The 21,549-nt window shown below is 46.0% G+C and overlaps 1 protein-coding gene across 2 annotated transcripts in view; it reads right to left on the reverse strand.

Annotated features, from left to right (window-relative positions):
* Positions 1-21,549, reverse strand: part of RBM6 (RNA binding motif protein 6) — a 53,672-nt gene that overhangs the window by 23,078 nt on the left and 9,045 nt on the right. For both annotated transcript variants that reach the window (XM_042885416.1, XM_042885418.1), the window contains exons 5-6: positions 21,051-21,120; positions 9,336-9,409 (exon numbers count right to left, since the gene is read on the reverse strand). In XM_042885416.1, the coding sequence (XP_042741350.1) occupies positions 9,336-9,409; positions 21,051-21,120 (144 nt within the window). The remainder of the gene's footprint in view (positions 1-9,335; positions 9,410-21,050; positions 21,121-21,549) is intronic.

Below are 21,549 nucleotides of genomic sequence, written 5' to 3' on the forward strand. Positions count from 1 at the left end.
ACGTTCCCACAAGTGCTGAAGGAAGGGCTCGGTGCATTTTCAGGGTGCAGGAGGCAGAAGGTGACAACATCTACGAGGAGATCAGGCTCTGAGGACGACCATAGCTCTACAGGAGAGGACTCCAGCTTTCAGCTGCTCCTCTCAAGAATCAATTTATCCATCGATATGCCTATCACTAAGAGCTGCCTAGTCAATATTTTGGAATTTGCTACTTACATTTAATGACTGGCCCGACAGACACGGGAAGGAAGAAGACTAGACAAGTCATGGGCAGAGAAGCAGGCAGTAGGACAGAATATCAAGCCCATATGAACAGCACAATGTCAGGGCAGGGGAAAACCCAACACCCAAGCTCTCCTCTCCTGTGACATAACAAGTTGGGAAGAGTCAAACAGACCTTCCAAAACTTATGGTTATAAACATGAAAATACCTTACTCATACAATTAAGACAGCAAGACAGCTACCTAGTGAGAACTTTCAACCTGATTTGATGTGTAAGAAGGCACATCTTAGGATTCTGAAGACTTAAAATTACTTTCTCTGGTAACTCTTCTCCTGAGATTCTCGATGGAAAATACAGCAAATGTTTGCTTGAGCTTTTACTGCCATCCTGGCTCTAATCTGGTACAAGAAACTCATCTGAACATTGCTAATTTTCTTTTGAGACATGGACTGTACGTCACAAAACTCAAGATTTCCCCTGCTGTCTACAAGAACAGCAGAGAATCACTTTCCTCTTCCTGCTCTAAAGAAGATAGTCTCAGAAATCTGAATACTTGAATCTCATGTATTCAGCTTTACAGCCCTGACCCTCATTAAAAACGTACTTATCATATGACACATTTGATTTGAGACCACTTTCCTTTTGGGGAATGTGGCTCCAGGAGGCTGCTTGCTCATCCTATGGAAGACTGACTCAGCGAGAGTTTGGGTGGGATGGAGCAGCGGAGATGCAGGAGGACACTGGGATGTAGCAGCTGGTAGTTGTCAACGCACACACACTGTGCAACAGTGCAGCAGAACAAACCTCAAGGCAGAACTCCACAGCAGACACTTCACTGCAGCCTGTCAAACCTCCATGTCTTTTGTCGCTGTGGAAGGCAGGAGGAATCTTCCACTTCCCTCCTGTGTCTTCTTGTACAAACAAGCTTCAGGATTTTTCCCCCACTGCCTTGCTATGAGGGCCCTATGAGCCAAATGTACAGTAAGCTGGTCGCATAGGAGTGCTGAGGACCTCTCAGCTGCTGTTCATACATGGTGAGTGCAACAGGTCACTAGATGTGATGTCAGAAGGAATTTTCCCTCTCTCAAGTGAGAGGAGCACGGGAAGTGTGTGCCTTTCCTCTGAAGTGCAGAGTGACAGCAATGCTCCATATTTCTTTCTGCAGCATACAGTGCTTTTTGTAGGTATTAAAGCTTTAATAAGAGTGCTGAAGCTGCCCTGTGGTTTGAGGGAGAATGGGGTGGATAATACTGATTCCTTCTGTGTTAAATACCTGCTTCCTTGCTGCTAGTGACTGATGCGTAACACACACAACAGTCTGCTCACATGTCAATCTCACTTCCCACTGCAATCATAATCCATTTCTAGTCAAGAACATTAACATCCCAGTAATAAGTCAAATGGAAACAGAAATTCACAAATAGAAGTTGCTGTGATCACAGCCATAGCTGTGATCTTGCATTGCTTAACTTGCAGCACTTGAATTCAACCTGTCACATGCATGATCTTCATAACCTCACCGGAACGTAGCAAAAGACAAGGACCCTTTTTGGACATACCCCATCAAGGTACCCAGACCTCCAACATAAACTGAGCTGGAAAGAAAACAGACCAAAATCCACATCTGATCTACATTCTGCTCAGACTGCTGGTCATAACCACAGTTATACCGAAAAGCAGAGTTTCTGCAGAAAAGCAGCCTGTCGTTCTCTTAAGCAAAAGCAATTGTGCTTCTGCCTTCCCTGACACCAGGGGTATGCACTTTGACTTTTTTCCAGCCTCAAGATTCGAGCTTTTACCGTCCAGTTCCAGCATTATGAGAACAGCTCGCACAGCAAGGAATGGAAAAGCAACCACCAGCAGACAGCACAGAGCACGAACAAACAGTCCTGGTGCCGAAGCTAACAAACATGACTCATCAAGTGAAAACTGTAACAACATTTTGGTGTGCTCCCACTTCTCAGAATAGGCCAGATGGAGTTTTAGCACTGGAATCTGGTGCAAAAGCTGGTAAAGCACTCCCTTGACATTGCTGGGAGTGGGCTGAGGACTGCCATCTCTTTCGCTGTGACAAGTCCTGTGCAAACCACTATGCTAATGCTGTGATAGCAATTGATCTTGCTATGGAAATGGAAGTCATAGTATGCTCACTTAGGTGCCTTTATTCACGTAAGCTGGACTCATACAGACACTGCTTCTGTTTCCTTTAAGTAATTTCAGTCGTATCATCCAATTTCAAGAGTACAGAGGCAATTTCTGAGAGTGCATCCGCAGTTTTGTTAGTCAGCAGCTTGCTTAAAGGACGACTTCAAAAGCATCAAAGCACATTAGTGGCATAAGTCCTGCTAACTTTCAAACAGGAGCTGGATCAAAGCATTTCACATCTCCATCCCAAATCACCATCTGACCACACAAACAACCTATCAATTGAAGCAATGCACTAGCTGCACTACAGCTGATTTGCCACAACCCTCTGAAGCATCACGATGCTACAGTGATAAACATGTGCTTATACAAGAATATATTTGGAATTTCTGCAGACTTTCACAGAATATCAAACAATCATGAATGTAACCACAATAAAAAACACAACCAGGGCGTAAGAGCAGGCCAGCAGAGCTCTGCTTGTTGTTTTAAGATGAATCTACACCTAAACATAGAATTAGGATCTCCTTGTTGTTAGAGGATTATCTGCTAAGATGTTGAGAAAACAGAGCCAGATTATCTTCACAGATAGAGCAGCATCTGTACCCTGCATTCAAGGACTATCTGAAATCTTTCTGTCTCAAGACAAAATTCTGCCTACAAGCAAATGGATCGTGCAAGATGCCACATCACACAGGACCACGCTTGGCATGTTGACAGTAATAGAGATAAGACCACTGAGGTGTTGCTCTGGCAGCGAGTGCCCCAGAACACAACAACAGTCCTATGGAAGAAGCAGAGCAGACATATCCATGGCACATGCTGCATTTCACACTCACAAACAAAAGCTTTCATATATCCCCGTATTTCCAACAGCCATGCTGGGCCTGAGCAAAGGCCACACGTTGCTGGACGCTGCACAGCAGTCTGAGGTACCCAGCAGGAGTAAGTGATGCACTGCAAGCACCAGTGGATCACCATACAGTCAGACAGAAAGAACTGGACATGGATCTTGGCAATCACTTACAGATCCAGTTGTTTAAACCAACTTTGGGAAATGACATTATTCCTTAATGTCAGACAGCTTAAGCTCCTGACATTTCATATAGAACATTTCATACAGACATTTAATTGCATTCCAACAGAGAAATACCTGATTACAAGGCACTAGAGATCTACAAAGGAAGAAGGGATATTTCAGAGACACAGCATCACACAGACTTGCTAATATCAACTGGTAAAAAAAACAAAAACGTAACCAGAATATAACTGCCAGGGGGCCACAGAGAAAACAGTTTCAATTTGGAGAAGAGTACAGAAGGATGCTTTACCTGGAACATCCCATTTATAGACAGCCCACGTCAGCTTCAGCGCATGGAATGGATAACTGCAGTACACAACATCCACGTCTGCAGATAACCCTGCTGACCACTCGGCACTGTCAGCAACCAGACGCTGCACAACTCCTGCTGGTGCATCTGCCACATGCTTCAAACAGCTCACCAGAAGCTGTCCTCTGGGGCAGCCCCACTACAGAACAGCAACCCAGCAGCAGCATGGAAGCATGCAATCCTCACCTACGCCAGTGGGACTGAAGGAAAATAGGAGGGTAAGATTTTTGAGTGAGATCAGGAAGGCAGAGGGACAGGGCAAGAAAGGATCAGATGAGTAGACCAAGAACACGCAGCTTCAGGACTCCTCCAGTTAAATGGGCACACGTTTTAAATAAGTTGGCTACCAGGGTTTGCTTCCTGAGACAGGGCAGGACAGAGCTGTGAAGTAGGAATTTGTAGTTTTAACTGACAAAGGTTGGAAAAGCCACGCTAATGGTGGCTACCACTAGCTGAAGGAAGTGTGTGAAGTCTTTCGCAGAAGATCCCTTACTACCTCCCATGCCAAGGGAAGAAGGGACTCAGAGGACTCACGTAAGCTTGAAAAGGTGAGATGACAGAAGAAGGTCCAGAGAAGCATTTCGGGTACCGGAATTTTGGGTGTTTTACAACACAAAAAATCCTTCCATGCACAAGGAACACCTCTGTCACTCAGAGGTTGGTCAGCCTTCCTGACCCCTGGAGCAGACACAGCACTCGTCCCGGTGCTGCTGCAGGACGTGTGCCCACACAGCGCTGCAGGTCACAGGCAGACCCTGCCAGCACCAGGACCTCTTGCTGCACGCTTCCTCCCTGACCTCAGAGGCTTGCAGTTCCTACCAAACACCGGTACAGCGCAGCCATCAGCGAGACACGGGTGGGAATGAATACATGACTGACTCAATATGGCAGGCCTCGGTGACGTCAGGCCCCGGTGAGCTCATGATGAGGTCAAACACTGAATCAGACACAAAAAATACAAATGGGTTGTGCTGCCTGGAAATCCAACCAGAGAGAACTTTGCATAGGTCACGGGAACATGAAGAACTATGCAAGACACTCGTTTCCTAAACCAGCAGTATGCTGACAGAAGAAACACAGCTGAGGTGCATGAGGCTTCTCCCTCTCCCTGTGCACACACAAAGCTGAAGACTCTACAGGGTAATTCTAGAAATCCACGTGGTCAAAAGGAGGGCAGGTTCAACAGGGAAAAAAAAGATGCATGCGCAATGATATGATCCTAGAAAACTTCACAGCCCTCATAAACAACAGGAAAAGCAAAAGACTACGTCAGCTGATAATCCAAGGAGGAAACATTAAAGGCAAGATTCTCTCCAGTGCTCTTAGCCTAACAGACGAAGGGGTTTCAGACTATTGGTGGACACCCTCAACTGCTAACACCACTCTGAACTGCAGGTTAAAGCGACCATGGGATGCAGTGAGTTTGTCAGGTGAGTAATGATAGATGGAAACGCCCTTGAGGTTCAGTCAGCCTCCTTTGCAGGGGGCATTCTGCAGGTTCTGAAGAAAAATCTCAGACTCCGCAACTCAGTACATCCTACCGAAAGGATAACAGTCACTTCTTGCATCCAGACTTATGCTTTCTCTTTAAAATCACAGCAGTGCTCCTTTCACTGAGCGCATCAGCAGCTCTCAATAAGCACACACAGCTACAGGTCTCCAGAGCTGAAGCATTCCAGGAGAACAACAAGCTCCTTCTGCATTTAGCTGGGAAGGCACCAAGATGTGACTGGCTGCTGCAAATGCTTTGAGGACAGAAAGTCCCAGGCTCTGCCTGCTGTCAAAGCACCTCGTGGATTTAAACACCAACAGCTCCAGCAAAAAGCTTGTGAAGGCTCATCTATTCCAGAAGCTATGTTCACACAAAATGCAAAGCGCTGCAGTGAATGGATATAGAAGGGGATGCAGAGGAGGAGAAACACACAACTGTTGTTCCCAACTGCACAGTGGTTGAATATGCTCAATTAAAGCAAGCACCCACAAAATACCCCTGTCCTGTAAGAAAGGAGCAGGGAAAAGAGGTAGCACTGTGCTCAGCAGGCAGACTGCATGGCACACAGGAAAACTGCTCTCCGACAGGTGCTGCTTGCAGTGCAGGAATGCATGGGGCAATGCTGGGAGCAGCCAGTCCTGCATGTTCCTCGAGACCCCCACAACAACACACAGCAGGTATTTTTACAAGCTGATGCTACAGCTCTCCCATTTTTGTCCTCTTGCTTTAGAAACAGAAGGAAAGGATTTAGTTACTAGCAACTAAAGCTAGGCAAATAACACCACCAGTGTTGCTAAGGTTGGGGCCTGAGCGGACTTGGGAGATGCTTACTGTAAAGTCAGTCAAGACAAATCGTTTGCTCCTAAGCTACAAGTAAATATCCCAATTCCATCAATGTAACAACCAGATCCACCTCTGTGAAAACAGCCACACATCCAGGCAGCAAGCAGCAGCATCTCCCTGCCTCTCCTCCATCAGCTGCCTTTAAGACAAGCAGTGTGGTACACAAAGTCAACTTCCTTTATCCCACCCACCTTCTTGAACCCAAGAACAAGGTGCATTTCTTCTACAAGAAGAAATTCTTCTTCATGTGCATTTCTTCTACAAGCGGAGGAGGAGGATGAGAGAGAATTCAAGTACCCAAACAAATCCACACGTATACAGACAGCTGTGGGACACACTGCCAAAGTTGTCCCTCAGGAAGCCAACATGGTGCCCACAGGCAGGAACACTGCTGCCCTGCAGCTCTGCCAAGCCTGACTGCAAAGGAAACACGAGATAAGGGACACACACACACTGCAATGTCTCAAAGAGAGAATGAAGGAGGAAAAGATTAATTGGGGAATAAACTGCATGACGTAGCAGACAGAAATCCCATTTTCCATTGAAAATATTTGTGCCTCTCAAAAGGAAAAGCAGCTCATCAGAAACAAAAAGAAGGCCTCATTAAAGTCAAACCACAATCAGCTTGTAACAGAAGACCAACAGAATCACCATAACCACCAGGTTGAATGAAATAGAAACAAGTGCTGCACCACGTTCTGCAAAACAACAACAGCCACACTGTCCTACCAGGGACAGAGGAGCAGGCAGCCAGCTCTGTGCTCCCATTAACTGCAATCCAGCACAGCTCACATACAACAGATGGACCCTCTGAGCTGTGATAAATTGCCACCACCACCATCAACAAGGCAGGAGTTATTTTAGTTACTTGAGCTGTGGTCATTAATACAGGGGGAATAAAACTCTCTTGCAAAATTTGGGCAGCACAGATGTGTGCTTCCTTCCTGCAGCAGATTGACCCCAATGGATCTCAGCAGGCACATACACATGGTGGAGTAACTGAATGGAGGGTGTTGGACCTGGTAAATCTGCAGGTTGCAAATTTGGGAATGGTCTACACAGAGTAAAATAAAAAAGATTTTCCAACAAAGGAAATAAAGACTACAGGGATGTGGGGAGGAAAACAGTTGTTCCTCAGGCAGGAAGTTTAATAAGCTGTTTAAAGCGCATCAAAAAGGCAATGTCTGCAAAACAAATTTATTTCTAGCCTGCAGAAAACTGAAAAAGAGGCAGGCTGGCTAGTGAGTTGCTCGAGTGTCGCCGTGGGCTGACACTGCTTCACTATTTATGCTGTCACCAGTGATTAAATTTGACAGAAGAGTCGATAACCTTCTGAAAATAACTGAACTATCAGAGACTGAGCTCCAGCTAACACAGGTTTAGGTCTTGCATCTTGTAGAAATCCACACAAACTGCCAGTCTCCAGAAGTGATCTTACACCTCCACCCTGGAAGGCTCTAACATGGGCTATCCATTGTCTAAGGACAACCGAGTCACACCACTCCCTTTCTGAATATCTCTATTTGGGTTTCACTGAGAACTTAAAAGTTAGCTTCTTCCCTGGCAGCAAGCCAGATACAAGCCTTTGTTTATATATTCCTTAACTAAAAGGAAAAAGGGTTTATAATCACCCAGTCTGAAGGCCTACCCTAACTGCTGGTTGAAGGCCAGTCAGCACTTCCTCACGTGCACACAGATTTACTGGTGATCTTAAGGTACTCTGTCCAGTTTAGGGCCTGCTGCTTACAGGCTCTCTGCCATAGCAAAGGACCTAATCTAAGTCAAGCACCTGCCAAATACATTAGGATGTTCAAGCAGAAGGGGGAAAGGAGATATTAACAATGGGAAGTGGAGGAATTCTCAAACTCCACACCTCTGTGTATTTGGGAATGGCACTTGCACAGAGAGACATCATTTCATGTGGGGAGAGCTAGGGAGAGGCTATGCAGAGGCATTTGGTTAAAGGGAGTGACACACGTAATGATGTATTTCTCAGTGACAACATAGTAAACTAGGAGTTGTTGCAACACTGAAGGGAAGACAAAAGTTGTTACTGATGGTAAAAAGCAATGAATAATTCTGGAGCCTTCTCTAGCTGTGCTCCGCCTTCCACCATCCTGTAAGAATGCGCCAGGCTCTTTCCCAGCAACAGAATTATTTCTGTAAAACGTTTTTCTAAGTTGCAATACCTCTGTAACTGAAAATAGAGGCAAATGCAAGTGCTTAGTGGGACCTCTGAAACCCCAGCTGTGAAGACTCATTAAGTGTAAGCACATTTGTGCACTTGCACAGCTCGGAATCCGACTCATGACTCTCCTCCCATGACAGCGAGACACGGGACTCAGGTAAAAAAAGGCTTTTGATTACTGATCTCAATTCTTACTCAGGCAAATTAGGAGGAAGAAGGCAGCAAGAGAGGAGATGTGAGGGATGTAGCAAAGATATGGGAATCGATTGTTTTTCTTGGGTGAGCCCTCACCCACAGTTCCAAGGCACAGACAGGCTGGTGTGAAATGGAAATGATCTTTTATCTAACAAGTGTTCTGCATCTCGCTTCTGTCTAGTAGCCCACAGCTCTAGCCTCAAATATCAGGTCACAGCAGGCTCCCCTTGGGAACTTCTTCACGGGAGATTTAATCCATCAAGCACTTTTAAGGACTGGAAATGCTCAGATTTACCAGGTGCAACTGAACGTAGGGTAGTCCTCATGTCTGCAACGCCAGCTTGGCAAAGGACAGAGATGGGGGAGATGCACAATTAAGAATCTTTCCCACGCATGAGGCATATGGAAAGTCAGCTCAGAGCTGCATACTAGAGCGCTCACCTACAATCACATGTGTGCGCACGCACAGCCGGGGGAGGCAGTTAATGCTAGCAGAGCTCTTTCCAACTGCATTTCAGTGTGACTACAAAAGTATCAGGGCCAAAACCTACTTGAGGAGCCTGTCAGCTCCCAGCCTCAATCCAGCCAGTGTGCTGACATATGCCAGGGAGGAGGGAGGACCATTCAGTGTCTGGCAGCTCTCTCACACTGGCATTTCTAAGCCTTTTACAAAGTTCCGGAAACAATATTTAAACCACAGCCTTGTGCATTATACAAGAACAGATCCTCCTTTGAACGGTTCAAAGAAACACAAAACCTCATTGGCTTTCCACCACCCCACCAAAAAAAAAAAAAAAAAAAAAAAAAAAAAAAAACAACAAAATCTTCTAGCAGCATTGACCGAAGTGTAAAGCAACCTGGTTGGCTTCCATGCATCCGATGGCCTCTTCCAAGAGTGAAAACTCCACGCAGACATAGCGATAGTCGTAACCTGGGGACAGCATTTAAATACAGACGGGAGTCAAGTTAGTGCCTTGTCATAAAGAAAGCCACATTCAATATTCAATTTCCCTCTCCCTCCAGTGACAAACCCTCTAACCACCACCCCTCTGCTCCAAAATGAAAAGGAGAGAAACCAGGGACTAGCTGGATGATGACTAACTGCAGTTGATCATGAATTTTAATAGCGCAGCGTTCCCACTTCCCCTTGCACAACCCAGTGACAGGCACACCCTTCCTTAGGGCAAGAAATAATAGCTTTTTTTTCTTCTTTCTGTAAGGCACAGTGATTTTCCATGCTCATTTCACGTCTTGTACTGCCCTGGGGGCAGTGCTCTCCAAAGCAAGCGTTGGTAAGTCATTCCAAAGCACCTTGCTGCGAATGTATTTCACACAAATGGCCAGCATTTTAATTTGGGCAGTATTTCAGAAAGAACTACCACGATTCTATTACCTTTGCTATTTTCCCTCCAACACCTGTTCTTTGCTGAAGTCCATTTCTTGCATTATGAAACAGCACAGTGGAGCAGGAATCATAACTTCAGCTTTCTCATTCTGGCATTTTATTTCCAATAGATGTTATTGTACGCTTAGTTAAGAGAGTGTGGGAACTTAAGATCCTCCCCCAAGAAACCAGACGCGAGAAACCAGAGATGCTTTACTCTTCTTGCTTCCTGTTGATTTCTACTCCAGTTACCTGCACCAAAACGTTCTGGCCCATGGCAAAGTGCAGGGTGAGCACTACAGAAGTTAAGGCCATCCCAAGAGCCATCCTTGCTGTTGCAAGGAACTCCGAGAAAAGCTGAGCAACAACCTACAGTCACAACCTCTCTCTTCACGTACCAAGGCCACCTCACTCCAGAACAGTGTTTTCCAGATGACTGTGGGCTGGCATGCCTCTACATGCGAACACAGAAAGGGGAAAGCTTGGTTCCCTCCTCCTGCTCCTGGTCAGGGGTGAGAGGAAAGCTGTGCTGTATGTGGGTTGCACCATTTTAGGCATCTCGCTGCGCAGGGGAAGAGCTCTTCTCCCTCCTAAGGATGCATGTCTTAACACAGACACATTCAGCCCAGGTATGCATCTGGTTACCGCTGCTTCAACCTTCCATGGCAACGTAAACCCACACACACTTCTCCCTGTCAAGGCATTCCAGTCTGCCAGAACACAGCTTCCGTGGCCCTCCAAAGTTACTCCAAAGGTCACTTGCTGCACTCACCCATTTTTCTTTCTGTTTCTTCTCTTACCATCTTCAAAGTTAACCAGTTACAGAGACAAGGCCGTACAAAACTATTCCATCGCCAAACCCTACTGTGTTTTATTCCGGGAGCTCTTCACACACCTAACACCACATTCCTTTGCACATTTACTGCTACAACAGGATTCCAATCTGAATCCAGCTCCAATTCTACTTCACACAGGAGTTCATTTCCCCACCACACATCAGTTGTGCCAATACGAGTATGCTGGAGGGAAATGTACGAGTGCTGCACTTCAGCTCAGTGAAAGAGGCCAGCCGGCAGTATATCATCAGTGGGGAAAGCAGCAACAGCCACTTGATGCTGCTACATGAAGTAGGCACCTGGAACTCAATGTACAGTTTCAGATGGCAGAAATGACAAAAAAAAAGCAAATTTGCTGACCTGCTTCCAGAGTGCTCTGCAGTTCCAGCCACACTCCACGGCCTGGGACAACAAAGCAATGCCTGCTCAGCAGCAGAGAGCTGCTCTCCAGGAGCAGTGCTGCCCCTTGCTGGAGCATGGTTTGCATTCCGGGCAGGGACCCACTGCCTTATGGCATGGTACGCAGGCTCACGTAGTGTGTTTTAAAGTCCTATTCAAATCCAGAGCCACTTCTCTCCCTCCTATTTAAAACAGAGTTGTTTGAATGCTGTCAGCCTCTAGACCCCTGATTCCTGTTCACAGGGAGGATTTTCAAGAGCTGCTGCAATCAGCATGCCAGGCTCAGGGTGCTGTCTTATTCCTATGTGCATATGAAGTAAGGGTACCCCAGAGCCCAAAAGCACGACTGCAGAAGTTTGCACTCTTCAGCACGAGAGACAGTTTGCACCCAAGTCCTGATGAAACGAACGAGTGCTTCAGACATGGCTGTAATGCAGCATGACACCAGTGAGCCCAGCACTAGATGCGAGGCAGTGGAGAGAAACACTGCGCTCGGAAGTCTGTATGCTGCAGAACCACCCCATGCATCACACAGAGACAGTGAAGAGGCAGCTCACTGTGGTTTTCCTTGTATACTCTCCTTTCTCCACCCTCCCCACCAAACTCAGTGCAACTAAGCAGCACTGCTACAATAATACATAGGATAAGAACCAAAACCAGAAACTGCAACCCCAGACCCTGCCAGAAAGCTGCTCCAGGCCAGATGTTCACGTCTCGTGGTTGGGTTGCACAGGAATGCAGTGCTGCAGTGCACAGGCTGGCCTCCATCACAGCCACAACAACGATGGGAGAGGGAGGTCTGGAGCTGCTGCCACAGTTCCATGAGAGCACCCTTCCATTTCACACCGTGCTGGAAAGCCCACTGAAATGGAGGCCAGCGGATCAGCAGCTCTGCTACAGCGCATCTTTTCCCCGCCGCTGGCAATAATCACATTACCCAGGGGACAACTCCTGAAACCAAACCGAGCACCCTGAGGTGGGCTGCAGAGGCTGCTGCTGGCTGCCCTGCCTCCTCTGCAGGGCTGGGTCAGCTCTCTGTGCTGCCACTGCTGAGCTCACACTGTTTTCCCCTTGAAGCCTACACACAATTTGCCCATCAGAACACAGCAATCCAGTAGCAGCAGAACAGGGGATCTGGGCAGATGCATGGGACAGAGCAGGGACTGACAATAGGCATCCCAAGGGAAGCTGTCCTTCCTTGCACATCAGAGCCATGGGGCACCCAATGGCAGTCTTCAGGTCTTAGTGATAAAACCAAAGCAATTGCAGTGGCAAAGCAGAATCACTGCTAATGACTACAGCACGGCTTTGTGACTCGAGGTGGCATAAATTCACTCACAACGCTTCACGTGAAGCTATAAGGTTTGGTATCTTCTTAATTAGATCCTTCACTTGCTGCTTATCATAAAGCCACTGTCAGGGGACCTACAAAAAGGGTAGAATGGAGTAAGGAAAGCTGTGTGTCTTGGAAATATTTGTGATCAACATGGATTCGCTGTCAAAAATACACACAAAAAAACCAAATCAGCACGTTGCTGGAGAGTTTGTTACACTGCCCACATAAACATTCCAAGAGGAGTATGCAACGGTCCTCCAGCACTTGAACTCACGCAGTGGTTGAGTTGGTTCACCCTGTGTATGCACAGTCCTCTCTGGATGTTTCCAAAGCATGCTTGGTTGTTTTCTACACTGGAAACAACAGTGATCTGCTAGTACTTAGGAGTAAGGATACATTTAAAGCACCAGGAAGCTGCTGTACAAACATTTGAATAAGAGATGTTTTGCTTTTAAACATGCCTTTTAGTGAAAGGAATTTTGACAACAAATAGCAGGTCCTTGTTAGCATCCACGGTTGGGCTAAAAATCCTGAACGCGTGACTTAAAATTACCTTCTTTGGATTTGAATAAAAATATCAAAGACTTGTGATTTAAAATAAGACTTGCTTCTATACAGGCAAAATTTCTGCTGAACAACTGATACATAGCAATGTGTTATTTCATGATAGTCTGTAACATCCAAGATCCAAACAAAACAAAACCATAACGTTCTTCTGATACGTGCTGTAGGCAGCATGGAGACATCAGAAATATCTCTCTGGAGTTCTGGGAGGCCAAACGAAAAGATCACATAACAAGAGTGGCTGTGGTCTATGCCAAACTGAAGATACTTTGGGAAAGAAGGCACGATGGCAACATGGCAAAGGTATCCAACTCAAGAAAGCTGATCCAGCTCCTCCGTTCTAAGAATGCACATGCAGCATCACATTACCACCCTCCTTACCAGAGCAGGGGATTAGCAAACATCCAACGTGAAATGTCACTGCTTTCTTGAAAACAACTGCTAGAAAGCTCCTGTCCCTTGTGCTGCAGTACAAAGAGCCTCTCCTACAGCTGGAAGAAAGGAACAACAGTGGTTTCCTATTAAAGTAGCTCTGTTAGTACACAGTCTTCTGGCAACCTGCTGTAACTTTACAGCTGGGCCAGATGCAGACACGCTGGGGGCCTCTGCTCTGCCATCACTCACACCTGCATCTGCCAGATGGGGCCAGGCAGCCTGAGGGAAGAAGACAATGATGGTGTCTCCCTTAGCAAAGCCAGCCTGCCAATGCAAGGATGATGTTGGTGCTTGCTCTTCCCAGAGACAGCATGGCAGAACAGAACATCGGGTCAGAGAAGAAAGCTGCACTGCTTTCAAAGGCAACAATAGCATAAAGTGTGGGGTGAATATGAAGGACTTCCCTCATGGGCTGACAAGGCATCTTGGAGTTGGACTTGATGATCCTTATGGATCTCTTCCAAGTTCCAATATCCTATTTTATTCTATGACTTCTGCTATCCTTCAAGGGATCTGCAGTCTCACACACTGGTCTTCACAGCTGTGGACACTGGGTTTTGAACATTTCTCACAGAAAGAACCTGCTTTTGTGGGAGGTTTTGGCAGCACACCCATCACCCCACACAGAAATGTGTCCAAGGCAAGGTGCAGACAGAGGTCACCTAGAACAGGAGGCTTTGGAAGCCTGTGAAGTCATCCATACCAAAAAGTGAATACCTCCTCTCAAGGAAATGTTGGGAAATATAGGACTCTCCATATTTCTGTACTGCTACAGTGCTCTGTCATTACCAGGTATGATACACCTAAAGCCTCCAAGAAGCCAGCACCTCTGACTAGGCACTGTGTGCACACAACAAGTCCTACCATGCAACAAGGCAGAGCAGTGCCTGCTGCAGGGAGCAGAGAAAATGAAGCTGACCGCAGGGTGTGAACATCAGGAGGGCACCCTGCAAGGAGCAGCCAGCAATCAATCTCTGCTAACACACACACACACACACACACACACTCAGAAGCCAAAAGCAAGAGCGCTCTCAATACCAGCTGGTAGATTCAGAGCTTCCATCACTTTGTCAGGATTCTTTTCTGCACAGATAAATTGGTCTTCAGAGATACTGAAGCTGAAGAGCTGTATTGGAAAAGCTCGCTGTTGAATAATAAAGAGAATAATCCACAAAAAGCCATGTCCCCAGTTCATTTCAAAGGCTGAGGGTACACAAGCCACACCTGGTTCCTGGAAAAAAGGTGGTCACGTCATCTCGTCCCTCTGTATAAGAAAATCATACTCTCATGCACTCATTCATGACAGTGCTGCACAAGAAAACAACACTGAAACCAGAAAATATGAAATGCAGCTGTATTGTGAAAGGTATGATGCCACAGTCCATCTTTCTCCCTCCATCCAGAAGGAAGGATCTCCTCGAGACACGCTCCCAACATGTGGTCAGTCTACAGTGCCCCATAAATTGCAGGGGCTGTGGCAGAGCACTCAGAGCACCAAATGGCTGCCCTCTTGGCCTACAGGGCAGCAGCCAATACACTGGTGAAGTGAGGAAAAACCCACAACGTAAGACATCACAACTTTATTAGAGACACATTACTACGTGATGTTTGTACAGAATTGAGGAACCTAAGGAAGGTTGGGCCACCGCAGAACTCTATGAGAGGACTGGAAGCTGCCTACCTGGGGAGGTTTCACAGAGAAGAAATGGGTTTTTAAATGCTGGCAATGTGTACGAAGGCCTCCAGCACCTGCCATTTAGCACAAACGACTCAGAAAAGCAATTAATCCAATTAAGTCAGCATGGTGTGAGAAGCCTTGAAGTTTTACATTAGAGATGCAAAAAATAAATAAAAGCTGAACATATTTCTAAAAGCAGTCATAGAGAAGGACTGTGCATGTCAAAAGGGCTGTGATCATGTTTTATGGATGACTGTTTGTTTCTTCCTCTGTTGAGCATGCTGTAAATCATGAACCAAGGTCAATCACTATTGCAAACACCAACTTCATCAGTCATACTTCTCACTTCCTAAGCCATCGCATCACAGACGAAGACAGCCTAGCAAGAATGCCTTTTGCCTGTGCTGCCCTAAAATTAGGCAAGACTAGCCAAAAACCTACTGCCCCCACAGCTGGGAAACCTAGGTCCTTTTTCAGTCCTGGTCAGGCTACTTTGGCTACAGACAAGACTCGGCACCGACAGCATTCCCCTACCTCCTCAAAGACAAGCCCTGCAGAACCAAGAGCTCTGGAGATAAGCAGCTGACTTGGTCAAGCCTTAGCAGGAGGCTTCCAGTGTGCTGTAGTGCCAGCCTTAATGGTGAGCCAAGTTGTGTTCTGCACAATTAACACAACAGGCACCTCTGGAGCACAGCGTGTATTAGAGACATGTCATGTCATCCCATGGCACGCTCTTTGTAGCAAACTGAAGGATGTAAGTCTTTGTGAGACCTGCTCTAATCAAACTCCATAGGGTTGGTACAAGCTGTCTTCATGAGGAAGCCATGAGCTGGCCACAAAACCACCCTTCCCAGGGGTTTGCCTGAGGGCACTGCGTCAGCCTTGTAAGGAAACTAAAGAGCTAGCTTCAGAATGGAGGTGCATGGCTGCATGCCTGCAGAAACAGCCCCTCTCTGTGCAGAACAGTTCAGCTCCTCTGCCCTTCCCAAGGCTGGAAGCTGCACTGAAGTACTTCACCAGCAGTCCCGACCTCCTAGGGCATCACTGCCCCAACCTTGGGTGTATGTACAGCCACTGGGAGCGACCTAAGGCTCAGCTACAGGTGGGCCAGACACAAGCACAGCCATGCTCTCATCCACAACAAGAGCTCTGCTTTGAGAAGAGAACTCACTCTGATCAGATCTCACCTGGCCTTGCACCCCAGCCCTAAAGAATGGAGTCCTAATGCCTCGTATGGAGGGGTGCATCATTTGAGATCTGCGTCAGTTTCTCCATCAGGAAGTACACATTTCTGGATTTTAAATTATAAGTTTGACTAAAATTAAATGTTGTAAAGAATGCCATTTTAAATTTCAGGGCCTACTTGGAATATTCCTGCAAACAATGATTCGTTGTTCTGATACAGACAAAAAATGACTGCACTTGGGGGAAAAAAAAAAAGAAAACCAAAAGGTATTTTTTATAGGTTTACCTAAAGGTCTTAATATTAAAATTTTCAAATATTAATTATTAAAATGTATAGCAGGGTACCAGTGTGGCAGAGCTTAGCAAGACCAAGTTAGAGTCCCTTGGCAAAGCCCTAGAAAAACTGCATTAAGTTTAACAAAGAGAGGAACAGGGCGCAGCTCCAGGCACCTACAACATAAGGGCCACAAATCTCAAACAATAAATAAATGCCAGTGCACATAGGTGGCTAAATCAGCAGTGAATTATGTCTGATGCCGATGGTACTGGATAGAACAAAAGCTTTTCAGAACTGAGCAGGCAGCTGCCATGAAGACGTTGCTAAGCTGGTCAGGGATGCGGGAATGCAAAAGTAAATACTCAGCAGAGGGATAAAAAACCCAAATCAGCCAATTTCTGAAGTGCTGCAGTAACACAGAGGGTGCACAAAAGGGCTGGGAAGACCCGCTGCCCCCAGTTGAGCCCAGCTCACCTACTCCCTGCAAGCCCACCGAGCTCCTCTCAGATCATGCTGCTCTCCATCTCTCCCAGATCAGCAAAGACTCCGATCAGTTCCCCAGATGCGCTCCTGGAGTCCACAAGGAACATCTTATGTGCTGCCAACAAAGGCTCACTTTCTCTAAACAGCTTTTTCCAACTGTGAATCCTGGCTGGAAAGCACATTGCAAGATTGGCAACTGCAGACTGCATCCAGGAAAACAATCTGAGCAGAGGGCCCAGAGCACGCCTCATGCTTTCATTTATTACTTGGACACCACTGCAGCATCTCTCGAAGGGGGAACAACTCAGCAGAAGCTTTAGGACAAAGATAGCACTGCACACTCTCTTTCCTGGGACATATGTATGCATTCACCCAAAGTGCTCTGTGCACATCAAACACTCAGGATCACTTCTCAGATTTTGCCTATGTTTGATGTTAGTCAGAAAATCAGAAATAGAGCTTGATGAGAACGAGGCAGCATGTAAATTTAAAATACAACGGAAATCAAAACAGGGACAAAGTGCATACATATTAGATTCCCTGAATGCCAAAAGGTGTCAGCTTCAAGTTTTTGTCAGTGCTGCCACAAGTTGCTTGTGCTAGCAATGGTAATGGGAGGATGGTAATGGTAATGGAGGATGGACTAGAAGATCTTGTAGGTCCTTTCCAACCTTGTGATTCTATGATTCCAAGTTCCCAGACTGACAGGAGAAGGACTGACAGCCTGGTGCTATCGCACAGCACCAACAGCCCTGTGGCAAGAGGACCATCAGGAAGCCTTGAAATCAAAGACAGGAACTTCCAGCTGGGGAGCTCACAAGCACCAACAGGAGCTGTCTGATAAGCTCCAAGTCAGCACTGTTAGCACCTACCAAAGAAGCGATGCATCTGCAGCTCTGCAACAGCAGTGGGCAGCAAGAGGCACCAGGAGACATGAAGCTGAAGCAAGTGATGGACTTTGGCAAAATTCCCCCATCACCTCCAGTTTTATGCTTTGTAATGATTAATCAAACAGACCAGCTCAAACACACTCGAAAGGAGAAGCTGGAAGCTAAGCCAACAACCTAATAGTTCTGCCAATGTTTAACACGATGTTGGAAGAAACCCTTTTCCCCCCAACAAACTGATGATGCTACTTTCAGCCCAAACGTACAGGCACCAATTCAAAAGATCTGAGACAGCTTACAGACACAAGGAAACATGAGATAACACTGCACTTGGTATTCCAGTGAAATTCCACTTTGATGTTTTCTGATTGTCTGCAAACACCCGCCTCTTTGATTCAAACAGAAATACCTGCTGCTTCTTAAGGTCTCTCTGTTCGCCACCTTTTCAACATCTAGAAAGCGTTACAGTCTGTGCACCTCAGAGACCAAACAATCTAAAGAATAAACAGCTTGCATGCATATCAAAACCCCAGCAGGCACACTAAGAACAGCGTTCCAAGGCTTAGCACAACCTTCACAGAAAACGCACCTCCCTCAGCACTTCCAGTATGTAAAAAGAAAGGTGTTTGTAAAGAACTGCTTTTTTTCCCCCCCAGAAAAGCCAACCATGTATCTTCTCTCAGAACAGAGCCTTGAGGAAGATCCCCCAGCGGAATCATCGCATTGAAGCTGCTGAGATCATCCTTATGAAAAGCATCGTGTCCTTGTGAAACTGATCTGAACCTCGCCTCTTTCAAGTTAATTGCGTGCTATTTGTTATGGCTGGTTTTGTTCTCCAGCAGCTGCAGGCATTCTTCTCTCCCAAACACACTCAACACGAAGTACATGCACACATGATTAATGTTATTTTTAACATTTCTGGACAGCGCTCAGAATTATACAACCTGCTCTTCTGAGCCAGGCTGCTGCTGTGGCAGCACTGAACCAATACATGCAGGCAGCCAGGGGGCCCAGGTTGATCAGAGACATGAGCGATCCAGGAGGTTTGCTTTTAACTCTTCATTTACACCCCACTCCACTGTGAAAGCCACATTCAGCACAAGACTGGCCTCTACTTTCCAACAGGATTAGCTTATCCGAAGTTCAGATGAACTCAATTCTGCACGTTTCTCCACAGGATAACCTCATGCAAAAGCTGGATTAACTTTACTACGGCTTCTCGTTACCCAATTTCAAGTAAACGTTTACACAACCCAGGAAGCTTTTTCTGTCCTAAATGTACATCCATCTTGTGTAACGAGGATCAGAAAGCTGTTTAAATTAGTAGCTGCATTTGCAGCCTCAGGACATGATGCAAAACAGTCTTTGAAGCATCAATATAACCTAGAATAGCACTACAGTGCTTAAATTACTGATGTTGAAAGGACAAGGTTAAATGCTGGCTTTAAATAGCTCACAAAATATGAGCTGGTTTTAACTTCATTCCTCCTCCCCTCACTTTTGCAAGCTGGGAAAACTTTATAATAAAATAAAATCTGAGATAGACTGAAACAGAATGCAGCTTCTACAGAGATACCAGGAAAGCTGTAGCTCTCATTCTATATGTGACCATCAGCAGATGTGAGGGCTTCCACACCGAACACCAGGCACCACCTCTCAGATGGTCACCTCTGAAACTGGGAATGGGTAAAACACAATGGTTCTCTAATGAGGGCAGTGATTCTGGCACTAAGTCATAGTAACGAACGCAAGGAAGAGACTTACAGAAACATCCCCAGTTCAAGTGATTTATTACTGAAAAGTTACTTGTTTCAGAAAATCAGCCACTGGCAAATCACATCGAGGAGGGCACAAAGGGAACGTGCTGCAGTGGTGAGGCTGTGCTCGGTGCTGCATGGCCGACAGCCACGCTGTGCTGCGTTTAGCAAAGAGGAAAGGAAGCAAGAAACATCACGCCCTTTAAGCCATGTTTGTTGGGCCAGACCAGATTATGTAACTCAAGTGTTCTTTAGTTCAAAGGTTCGTGAGAAGGTTGTGAAATCTCCTTTGACGGCTTCCAGAAACAAAAATATACTTGAGAAATACCCAACTGCCCCAGTTTCTGTCCCCAGCTACTGAACACTCAGGAAGCCTTTATATCAAGCATTGACACGAAGGATTCCGGCTGCTCCACGTGCAACCCATACTGGTAATATGGAAAAGCACTGACGACAGTAGAAGCCTCTGCTTTCCTTGGTTTAGAAAGAGACAATGGAAACAGCTCTGCCGTTTTTCTTCTCTTTGGAAAATGACAGAAATGTATTTTGGAGCAGAAGCTGTTTGCTACCATCAGAACAGGAGAGGTAACTTCAGAGGGTCCTCCTGTTTCCAGGCATTCCTTACTAGCAGAACCCAAACCTCTCCCCAAGACTCACCCCTCGTCTCCTACCACCACGCATCTTTGTTCCAGTACAACTCACACAAAGCAGCCTTGCAAAGCATTTCTTTCTTCAGAATCCCATATACACTGATCAGACTTACAACAACACTCCATTCTTTGATATGAGAAGGGCATTCTGGCCCAGCATTTGGATATTTGCTTACAAAATCTGCTTTCTCTTTTTTTTTTTTTTTCTTTTTTTCGTATCTAAGAAGGGTGAAGTTTCATGTTACTGAAGGAGAAACATTAGGGAGTATCAGGGGGGCACTGTTCACAGGGACACTATTTGTGCAGGACGTGTTCCACAGCCTCACATCTCAGAAATGAGACTGAGAACAATCCAAAAGGACTGAATCACATTAATTAAAAGAAAAAAATCTGTCGGGAATTAATGTTTTTTGTTTTTCTTGTTTTTACCCTTGGTAGCCATTGAACCAGCCTTGCTGCTTTTTTCCTGCTGCTCCTATAGCTAGAAGCACCAGGACACACGTAAGCTCTGAAGTAACAGTGAGCACAGCCACCAATTCCGGAGACAAAAGAGCCAAATAAGAAACTCAGTGGGCATTTTCATTCCAAAATATCTGTAACTACAGCATCAGTGACTCTAGTGAAACCAGCTGGGTACATATTGGTGTGAAAAATACCCTCTTGTAAACCCCAAACCAGAAGTACTGGCAAAGCACTCTCACCTGAACTGTAATCCTTCAGTCGCAAGTTCTTCACAGGCATCCCATCCGGCCCTCGGAAAGCATTGAGGATCTACAGGAAAACCAGGATCCACTCAGTCTCCAAAGCAATATCTCAGAAAGTGAAATCCTTGCTTGCGTACAATCCTTTCGTAATAAAGCTCCCACAGCACCTGAGAACTATTTTTTGAGTTTTGGGGAATATTTGATTGCTTGCTTTTTTTAAGCAAGCAACCACTCTTTACACCAGACCTCAGCTGCTCCAAGCAGTGCTATCATGCTGTTTGCAGCCATGCAGCTCCCCTCTGATCCTCATTTAAGGTCCGAGAGATCTGACTCGCCTTTAATGGACAGTTTCTGCCATGAGTTCTCTACTAACCAGATTTCAGTATTAAGCCTCAGAAGAGCTGATCACCACAGCTAAACCTTGCAAAAACTGTGTGTAGGTGTTCTCCAGTCTGGAGCTGTCACCGAAAAAATATATTAAGTAGAAGTGGAAGCC

The sequence above is a fragment of the Lagopus leucura genome, unplaced genomic scaffold, assembly GCF_019238085.1.
Source record: "Lagopus leucura isolate 7727_CA_CO unplaced genomic scaffold, USGS_WTPT01 Super-Scaffold_100050, whole genome shotgun sequence".
In the NCBI taxonomy this organism is placed as follows: domain Eukaryota; kingdom Metazoa; phylum Chordata; class Aves; order Galliformes; family Phasianidae; genus Lagopus; species Lagopus leucura.